Source organism: Nyctereutes procyonoides, unplaced genomic scaffold, assembly GCF_905146905.1.
Source record: "Nyctereutes procyonoides isolate TBG_1078 unplaced genomic scaffold, NYPRO_anot_genome, whole genome shotgun sequence".
NCBI classification, from domain to species: Eukaryota; Metazoa; Chordata; class Mammalia; order Carnivora; family Canidae; genus Nyctereutes; species Nyctereutes procyonoides.
This window is the reverse complement of record NW_026575144.1, coordinates 15,850,623-15,860,749: the sequence shown is the minus strand read 5'-3', so window position 1 is coordinate 15,860,749 and position 10,127 is coordinate 15,850,623. Positions and strand designations below refer to the sequence as shown.

General features: G+C 38.5%; 1 protein-coding gene across 1 annotated transcript in view; it reads left to right on the top strand.

Annotated features, from left to right (window-relative positions):
- The first annotated feature begins 492 nt into the window (after positions 1 to 492).
- The window catches only part of HEATR1 (HEAT repeat containing 1), a 44,912-nt gene continuing 35,277 nt past the window's right edge, over positions 493 to 10,127 (top strand). Inside the window, exons 1-11 of the mRNA XM_055308819.1 lie at positions 493 to 577; positions 860 to 1,033; positions 1,622 to 1,838; positions 3,815 to 3,956; positions 4,789 to 4,890; positions 5,521 to 5,661; positions 6,417 to 6,628; positions 6,781 to 6,914; positions 8,151 to 8,253; positions 9,140 to 9,250; positions 9,606 to 9,723. Of these exons, the coding sequence (XP_055164794.1) occupies positions 892 to 1,033; positions 1,622 to 1,838; positions 3,815 to 3,956; positions 4,789 to 4,890; positions 5,521 to 5,661; positions 6,417 to 6,628; positions 6,781 to 6,914; positions 8,151 to 8,253; positions 9,140 to 9,250; positions 9,606 to 9,723 (1,422 nt within the window). The 5' untranslated portion in view covers positions 493 to 577; positions 860 to 891. The remainder of the gene's footprint in view (positions 578 to 859; positions 1,034 to 1,621; positions 1,839 to 3,814; positions 3,957 to 4,788; positions 4,891 to 5,520; positions 5,662 to 6,416; positions 6,629 to 6,780; positions 6,915 to 8,150; positions 8,254 to 9,139; positions 9,251 to 9,605; positions 9,724 to 10,127) is intronic.

Below are 10,127 nucleotides of genomic sequence, written 5' to 3'. Positions count from 1 at the left end.
TTTACGGAGCGCTCCCGCGGCGCGGCCCGCAGCTCATCTCACGAAATTCCCGGGCTCTCTCTCTCCTTTCTCTCCTTGACGGGGGAGGCGACAAACTCAGAGAGACGAAAGAGCTCGCGGAGCTCACACAGCGCAGGGGCGCCAGCGCGGGGACTTGAGCGCAGCCAACGTGACCTCACAGCTCACATCTCTAACCCCTGGCGCGTCTGCCGGTACACAGTAAGCGCTGGATAAACAGAGGCGTCAAAAGAACGGTTCCAGTTACAGGTCCGTAACGCTCACAGGCGCTCGCCCCGACCCGAAGCCTTCCGGCGCCAAGCGCGGGGCTCCCGCTCGTAGCCCGCGGCTGGGGAGCCGCTGGGAGGCGGAAGGGGCGGGGCTTCCACCCCGAGACGGGCAGTCAGCCGATCGCCTTTCTGACAAGCTTGGACTTCTTCTCCTGCCGTAGTGCCTGGGACCGGAAGCTCCCCTGAAGCGTGCTTTGCGTTTCCGGGCGAGAGCCGGCCGCTTGCAGAGCGTGTGGGAAGCGCTGCGAGGTCTAGTCGGTCTGTAGGCGCCTCCCCGAGTCGAGTGCTCGGTAAGCAGGGGCTTTAGGGAGGTAGGCGTTATCCCGAGGGAGGGTGTCGAGTCCTGCGGGCGGAGTCGGTGCTGAAGCGAGCCACGGCGCGGCCTCAGGGGCTTTAATTAAAGCTGCTGCCGTGGTGTCCGCTCCCCGGAGTCGGTGGGTCCCGGGCAGCGGGGTGTGCGTCCGCCGCGGCGCCGGGTGCGAGGAAGGTTACTATGTGTGAGGCATCAGAGGCTCGCAGTTAAGCCGCCTTGTAGTCCCCTGGAGACTTTTCACGGCGGTTTTGTCTCCTAGCCTGTGTCTTTAGAAATCTGCCGGCGTCGGAGATGACGTCCTTAGCCCAGCAACTCCAGCGGCTCGCCCTCCCTCAGAGTGACCGCAGCCTGTTATCGAGAGATGAAGTTGCCTCTTTGTTGTTTGACCCCAAGGAAGCGGCCACCGTCGACAGGGACACCGCCTTTGCCATTGGTGAGCGATCCGTTAACTAAGAAAATCTGTGAAGCTTTTTTCGTGGATGTGACGATCGTTTTCTCTTCTGACCCTCCCTCTTCCTTAACAGTTTCTGACGTGTTGGATTATGTTGTTCAGGGAAAGAGAATGACAGCCACGTTCTAGATGCTTGAAAGCTGTGCAGGTGCCGGTATCTGAATTTCCCAGATGAAGGAACAAGGTTAGGGAAGTTAATTTGTAGAGCGAAGAAGGACAGCTCAAAAAGGAAGGAGGCGGTGGCTGGGCTGCAGGAGGCCTAGTTACTGAAAGGGTATTTTTGTTGTTGTTGTTGTTGTGTTATGTTGTGGGAGGTTTTTTTTTTGTTTTTGTTTTTGTTTTGTCTGTTTTTTAAAAGACTGGCTCCTGCCAGGCAGAACTTTCTATTCTCCTGGTTGGAAAGATAGGATTTATTTTTTATGTTGAAAACTAGAAATCTGTGTTTGGGACTGTATCATAGATTATACTTGCCGAAGAAATACGGAGATTTTGGCGGTAAGTAAAACTGTAAAAGAGGAGCGAGATGAGTTTGCTTGCAAAGAATTGTTAAATAAACCGGCCTTTTCCTAGGATGCACTGGCCTGGAAGAGCTGCTGGGGATCGACCCTTCCTTTGAGCAATTTGAAGCACCGTTGTTCAGCCAGCTAGCAAAAACACTGGAGCGCAGCGTTCAGACCAAAGCAGTGAACAAACAGCTGGATGAAAACATTTCATTATTTCTTATTCATTTGTCTCCTTACTTCCTGCTGAAGCCAGCACAGAAGTGTCTGGAGTGGTTGATTCACAGGTAGCATATAAAATTATAGAAAGAATTATGGGCTAACAGCTTTGATCTTTTTAAAAAAAAAAAAACTTAAGCAATGAGAGCACTTAAACCCACTTAAAGCTGAGAAATTAGGTCTGTTAAGAGATTAACACCATCTCTGTTGGGTTAGGTAAGCATGCCCCCTTGTTAAACTCAACCTTTGTTGATATCGAGAACTAGAACTCTTGGGGATCTAGTTAATAGGCCAACTTGAGTTGTTCTAAGGAGCTCACGTTACTTTGCCATTACACATTGTTACTGCATATTTGAAGCAAAGAGATTCTGAAACCTCTTTCTTGCCCAAATAACCAAACCAGTGCTTTGGGAGGAGGCAGATAGTATCCTCTAAAATATTGTAACTTAAGAAAAACAATAATAGCTAATATGTATTGAACATTTTTGTACCGGCTTCTGTTGTAAGCACTTTGCATGCACTATCTCAATGTTCACAGCGTTCCTGTGGGAAGATAGTTTTATTATCCCCACTTTACAGTTTACAAAATTGAGGCATCATTAAGTTATCTGAGTCCCACATCTAGTAAACTGAGATACAAGACTGTTTCCAAGATTTGGTCTTTTATCCTCTTTGGAAATTGTCTCTGTAAGTATCCTCAGTTTATTTTCTCACATAATTGCCATCACATCACAGCTTACACAATTTTGTTTATTCTGCCATGTGTTACATGTTTTAGAAGTAGAAAGAGCTCCATTTCATTAATAGGAGACATGGGGATAAAGTGATTTCCCTTCTGGAAGCAAGTGACTTATTCAGAAAATATAAGTTTGATTTGGGTGTTCTGATTATCAGAACATTAGAGTCATCGGACAAAAAACTATAAGTCTGTAATATTTCCCTTTTTCTTATAGCATTTAATTCCCTGCCCCCAGTAGATCATTAGTATAAGGAGTACCTTTATTATTTATTGATTTGATTTATTAAGCAAACATTAAATTAACACAAGATAAGTAGGCTGCCCTTGATTGTTGTTTTGAAATAAAGGTATATGCAAAGTTTGGCGTGTGTTGTGTGTTGCCTGAGGTAGTTGAGGAAAGCTTCATGGAGAAAGTAGCATCTTGGCTAGTAAGTTTAGAGTTTAGATGGACATGTGAGAGAGCACTTCACTGGGAGAATTAGGAAAAGCATTCTGAGAAAGGAGACATTTGAGCTCAGTCTTCAAGGCTAGAAAGGATTTAATGTATCTGATGTAATTAATGAACCTCTTATTATGGTAGAGGAGCCAATACAAAGTTTTGTGAAGTTAGGGACAAATTATACATGTTTGTAATTTGACAGTTTTTAAATTTTGTTTTTAATTTTTTAAAAGATTTATTTACTCATGAGAGACAGAGAGAGAGAGAGGCAGAGACACAGGCAGAGGGAGAAGCACGCTCCCTGTAGGGAGCCCAGTGTGGAACTAGATCATGACCTAAGCTGAAGGCAGATGCTCAACCACTGAGCCACCCAGGCGTCCCTTTGACAGTTTTTTTAATTCAAAGAAAGTAATGTGATTTTCATTAGTCTTCTGGTTTTAGAATTCTGATAATTAGGTAAGCTGAGGAAGCTGCGAAAGGTGAACTTCAGAGCACTGAGAGAAGCCAAGCTTTACTGCTTAGTTGACCCATTGCTTTTCTGTTGGTTTGACCACAGTAATCACATAGTTTTATTAATAATAGGTTTAAAAAAAAAAGCCAAGAGAAAGTGAATGGAATGTAAATTTTGATACTGAATATTCTAAAATGTTACTGAGAGTTGACTGAACCCTACTGATGAGTACTTTAATGCAAAATAGAGACTTATCATTTAGTGCTTTTATCTTGCTTATAGTTGTGTGCTTGTTTTCACTGATGTTTATTCTGAGTAGTTTGAGCTCATTGATATGCAATTTGGACATGTAAGGAAATATGTGCTTGTAGGTTTGTGTCAGTTTGAATTGTTTGCTTTCTCCCCCCCCCCCCAGGTTTCATATTCATCTTTATAATCAAGATAGCCTCATCGCTTGTGTTCTACCATACCATGAGACAAGAATATTTGTACGGGTTATACAGCTTCTAAAAATTAATAATCCAAAGCACAAATGGTTTTGGTTGTCACCAGTTAAGGTATGATTGTTGAATGACATGTATTTTACTGAATATTGAACATGGCAGTTCAGCCTAGGAGGAGGACAAATGGGAACAAAAGTAGACTAACAGACTGTAGGAGACTAACAGACTGTAGGACCATGGAAAGAGTTAACTTTCTGCATGATGATAGTGAGGTCAGTGATCAGAATTAGTAAAAAGAAAGGAATGAGGGATTTTAGTTGGAATTATAGTTTAAGAGTTTGAATGTAAAGCGCTTCAACTAAAGAGTGTTCAGGAAGAGAAAGCCAACCATTATAAAGTGTATCAAACTACTCCCTCTCCTAATAACATCAAGACCATTTTTTTTTTTTTTGCCTACCTCTATACACAGACACTGATGCTCTCTAAACACACAGTTCAAGTATGCAAACTTTTGTTTTGCTCGATATTTATTGAGCACCCAGTACATGCCATGCATGATGCTAAGAGGTAGGAATAGCAATATAAGTTCTCTGTGTTCCTAGTCTATTTCTATTACTAGTGTTATTATAAAGCAGAGACAACCCAATTTAACTAGTAGAGTTCCTAAGAATCTAGAGATTTAGATAAATACATATCAAAATGCAAAACATGGTAAGTAGGCAATATTTACTGAGTACCTGCACCCTCACTGCTGACTTCTGGATTTCTAAAGTTTGCAACAATTTTGTATGTTAATCCTATCTCTACCACCAGCTGTATGGAGAGACTGTATTTTGTATTAATGAACTGTACCAATATGAAGCTGTTACTGTGACAGGTACTTTTAAAAATAATAATCAGTTGATGAATGTCCTTAATGATAGTTGGTTCTTTCTGTCTCTAACAGCAACACGGAGTGCCCTTAGCTAGAGGAACTTTGATTACCCACTGTTATAAAGATCTTGGTTTCATGGATTTCATTTGTAGTCTGGTGACCAAATCGGTGAAGGTGAGTAGTATCTTCCATGACTGTATAATTCCATTAAAAAATTGCTTGCTTTCAGTGAAGAAGGCCTGCTAAGGCATTTCCTAATAACTGTACTTTGAAGAAATTCCCCTTAAGTGACATACTGTTGGGGAGCATGAGCAGTTTGATCAGTCTTTCATCACCAAAGGTGTTTTCCTCCAAAATAAATTATTCTCCTCTTGCCAAATTCTGTTTATAATGACTGTTTAAAGAAAGATGCTCAAAAACTGTCAGGAGGGGGGCACCTGGGTGGCTCAGTTTGTTAAGCATCTGCCTTTGGTTCAGGTTATGATCCCGGTGTCCTGGAATTGAGTCCTACATCAGGCTCCCTGCTCCAAGGGGAGCCTGCTTCTCCCTCTGCGTATGTCTGCGTCTTTCTCTGTGTCTCTCATGAATAAATAAATAAAATCTTTTAAAAATAATTAAAAAATAAAAATGTCAGGAGGATTGTTCATTCTTGTCATAGTTTAATTGAACCATTGCATATGTGTACATAATGTTACATATGGTAAAAATGAACATGTCAGCTTGAAGTAGTTGAGAGCTATAAATATACTTTTATCTAATTGGCCTTTCACTTTTATAAGTGCTATGTTTGTGTTTTTGTTCTAGATTTTTACTGAGTACCCTGGGAGTTCAGCTCAATTGAGGGTGCTCTTAACTTTTTATGCTTCTACCATCGTGTCTACCATAGTGACTGCTGAGGACAAATTGGATAATATAGTTGCCAAGCTATTTCCGTACATCCAAAAGGTTGGTCCTGCTCATACGTAAAGTAGATTATTTTGTACTTGAAGTAATTTCCTGGCTTTTTAAAAGTTTCACTTAGACATAAATATTTTAAAATTAAAGACCTGTATCAGATGGTTGGTAAGACTTAATTTTTTGGTTAAAAAAAAAAAAAGACTTGTCTTAAAAACTTAATTAACCAGAGTGTGATCTTAATTAGGGCTCCTTAAGAGTAAATGTTGGCTATTTGGCCCTGCCACTGTCTTCCAGATCTGTTTTCTTAACAGTCATGTTAACTCACTGGAAAAGGAATGGATTAGATCTCATCAGAGCATAGGCTCTCATTCTTTTTACAATGACTCGCACTTCTCAATATTTTTTCTTCCCAAGTTCCTTGTTGTCTATCACCCTTCCAAGTTCCCTGTGGATTTATTGCTTTTACTTCCTACCGTTGTTCCAAAATTATTGTCTTTAATGAGACAGTTTTGTTTCTGAAGTCTCCTTTACACTGGTAGGTGTTTGCCTATAAAAGAAAAACCGGTTGTCCCCTGTTAGCATACAGAGTGGATGTTTGAGTTGGGAGACCTTCTGAGATCCCTCATCTAGAAGACTTATCTCTTCTCAAGAAAAGAGGTCAACTTCTGAAGAGTGGTTGACTCTGTGTTAGGTAGTATTAATCTTTAACATGGCATTTTCAATTTGTCAAGATAAAGTGACATTTTAAATAGAGTTAAATAGTATAGTTTATCATTTTTTCTTATATCTTAAAAAATATTTAGGGATTGAAGTCATCTTTACCAGATTACAGAGCTGCAACGTACATGATAATATGTCAGATTTCTGTGAAAGTGACCATGGAAGATACCTTTGTTAATTCGTTGGCATCACAGATCATCAAAACACTGACCAAAATTCCTTCTTTGATAAAGGATGGATTAGGTTGCTTGATAGTGCTCATGCAGAGACAGAAGCCAGAGAGCCTTGGGAAAAAGTATGTATAATTGAATTGAGAAATGATAATAATTACAGGAGAATGAATTTATTTTGTATATATCTTTTCAAAGATAAGTTTTATACTGTTTTTAAATTGCCATGTATTATATGATTTCTAAAGTTCCATCTTATGTACTTATTTCTTCAAAGGCCATTTTCTCACTTGTGTAACGTTCCTGATCTTATTACAATACTTCATGGGATTTCTGAAATACATGACATCAGTCCTCTTCTGCGTTACATGCTTCCCCATCTGGTTGTCTCCATCATTAATCATGTTACAGGTATCTATGTAGTTTCACGTTTTGTGTTGAGAAGAGATCTTATTAAAGATCTTTAGATTTTGTGTTGAGAATCTTAGTGTCTAAGGTTATCTTAAAATAGGAACCGAACTTTTGATTACATCTTTAAGATATTTAAAATTTTTACTGTCTGATTGTTTTTGTGTAATTTATTCTTATGTGAAAAACATTTGGGATGGGAAGTAGGTTGTTTGAAGGGGGATCCTTGTTAATTGAATAATAAGCTCAGAATTCTGTTTTGTTTTCTTTCTAAGTCTGTTCTTAAACAGTCTCCACAGGAAGATGACCATGCAATTATTTTTAAATGATTAAAATATGTGGCCAAGTAAAACTTTCTCTTCTTGTTTAGGTATTAATGAACTTCACTGATTCATTTTCTAATAAATATTCAGTTGCCAGAAATTTTTTTCTCCTTTGAGTCACTGACCATAGACCAAGAAAATCTCATAGGTAAACACCCAGATTTTTAAAAAGATGATTAAAAGTCATTATTTCCAATATATGCTTTTTAGCCTTTAATGAATACAGAAGGACATGAAGAAATACTTGGTGCTATTGCCACTTAGACTAAGAAAGAGGTACTAAGGAAGACCTCTCTAAATTATGTCAATTTATTGGAAGATTAGGTTATTTAACCCATCTTGGTTTACATATGTGTTTCAGAAATGTGGCTGGCATGTATAAAAGTATATTTTTCCTCTTCTGGTGTGACAAAAAAGTCACAATCTTTGAAGACAGGGCCAACATCTTATTTGTGATACATCTGTAGTCAATCTGGAATTAGAAGATCAGTAAGACGTATTGAGATGAAAGTTGATCCTGTTTTCCGAGCTAGTTTATTGAGATTAGGCTTGGGTCCCAAATTCAACCACTTGTAATATGACCTGGAATGACTATTTTTTGGACTTCTATTTTAATAAGACGGCCATGAAAAACTTATTAAAAATAGAGAATTTCAGGTAAAGTATAGATGAGAGTAGTGTATACAAAAATGTAAAAAACTTCAGTGGCTAAATAGGTGATATGCAGTTTTATAAACCAGTAAAAAGCTGGACACTGATGGATATGGTTTAAAGTTATTCCTATAAAAAATAAAAAAAATAAAAAATAAAAAAATAAAGTTATTCCTATAGAAACGTTTTCTGCTGTAAATAAATTTAATAATGTAAGTGCAAGAAATTTTTACCAATCAATTTTACTTTATGTTGTGTACTTAAGGAGAAGAAACTGAAGGTATGGATGGACAAATTTACAGGAGACATTTAGAAGCTATACTTTCAAATATATCACTGAAGAACAACTTAGACCATTTCTTAGCTAGGTGAGCTATTATTTTTGATGTGCTTTTGATTTATATTTTTCTTTTTAGACTTGATTAGCACTATTCCAGTATGTCTTTGTGATGTACTTTTTTATTTATCCATATCATCTCAATAATTATAAGTACTTAGTGCGATAGTTGTGACAATAGAAGGAAAAAGTAATTTCTCTTTAGTGCTTATGTGTGATCATGAAAATTAAGCTAAATTTGGGTTATAGCTTCATGTAACTAGTGCTATATAGAGTTGCCTGTTAATAAATGCATCAAAATGCCTGAAACAATACCTCACAGTTGTCATTTAGTAAGTATCAATTAGAAACTTAATACTGAGGGTTGGTGAAGTAAAGGGTATTTCTTCCTTTTCTGTAAAGATAGTTGTTTCCCATTTTCTTTTTTTACTTAAAGGGCAACTTGATACAAGTGAAAATAATGTAGGCATTGCAGTCAGACTTGGACTGCCTCTCTCATTCTCAACAGAGTAGTAAATTCTGAAGGTCAGAACTGCCTGGATCTGGTTTTGCTATTGTGTAAATTGGCCTGTCTGCTGGTGTGTGTCATTCCTGCCTGTCGCTCATAGAGTTGACTTGTGACTTAAATGAGGGTAAATGCGGGAAGTACTGTTGAGAGTGTGGGCCCCAAGATCAAACTGAGTTTGCAAACCTACTCTACTTGCGGCACAGGAGGTCTCACTAAGTGTTGGCTATGCTGGTTCTCCTTTGATCTCAGGCCACTTACAAGAATTCTTAGCCCCCGTTTTTGTATGTGTAAAGTGAGAATGACTTCTACCTTGTGGAAGTATGGTAGATAATATTTCTAAAGCATCTGGAACATAATGGGTACGTAAATAGTAGCTCTCATGTCTGCTGATACTTGTTTTGTTTTGCAGCCTTCTTTTTGAAGAGTATATTTCATATAGTTCACAGGAAGAAATCCATCCTGATAAAGTATCTTTGCTTAACGAACAGTTTCTTCCACTTATCAGACTTCTAGAAAGCAAGTAAGTTGTTTGTGCCTCTTGTTTTGTAAAAGAAGATTCACAGGTCACATTGGAATGAATTTTAAAGAGCCCTCCCCCCCCCCGGAAGACAGCTAGGAGATTCAGGTATATTTGAAATATTTTCATATAGGAAGTAGCGGCTGTGTGGAGACTGTAGAGAGTATAGTTTTTTTTTTATAGAGAGACGTTACGATGAGAATAGGCATAGTAACTTGATTAACATCATTTGGTTTTACATATACCATTTGTTAAAATTTTAAGTCTTAGTCTCAGGAATTTTTAAGTTTCATTTATGTATTGGTGCGTGTGGTCAGTAACATCACTAAGAATAATTAACTCTTTAATTTCTTCCCAGATATCCTAGAACATTAGATATTGTACTAGAGGACCGCCTAAAAGAAATTACAGATCTAAAAAAACAAGAGCTTTTTCATCAGTTTATCTCTCTTTCTACAAGTGGAGGGAAGTATCAGGTAAATTTTTCTTCAGAGGAATTGCTGCAGTTATGGGTATGTGGTTTGTATGGTTATTTGAAGAGCTCTGGAAGGAAATTTGCTACTTCGCTCATTTCTTTGGAAAGTTTTATGGACAGATATGGTTTAATACAATTTACCTGGTCCCCTTAAGTAAGGCTGTGAGGCAGGAGTCAAATCATTGGAAAGGCACGGTAATTTAAATAACAGTGCAATAGTTATTTAGGAAAAGTATTGTCTGGAAATGTTACAAATAATCATTAGCAATCACCAGAACGTAGCTTCACTTAGTTTCCAGCGTGTTCTTATTTTTCTTCCATAGCTGCAACTTCCAGTGCAGTACCCACTAGCCACATGTGGCTATTTAAGTCACTGATTAGGAAAAGGGAGGTGGATTTTAATTT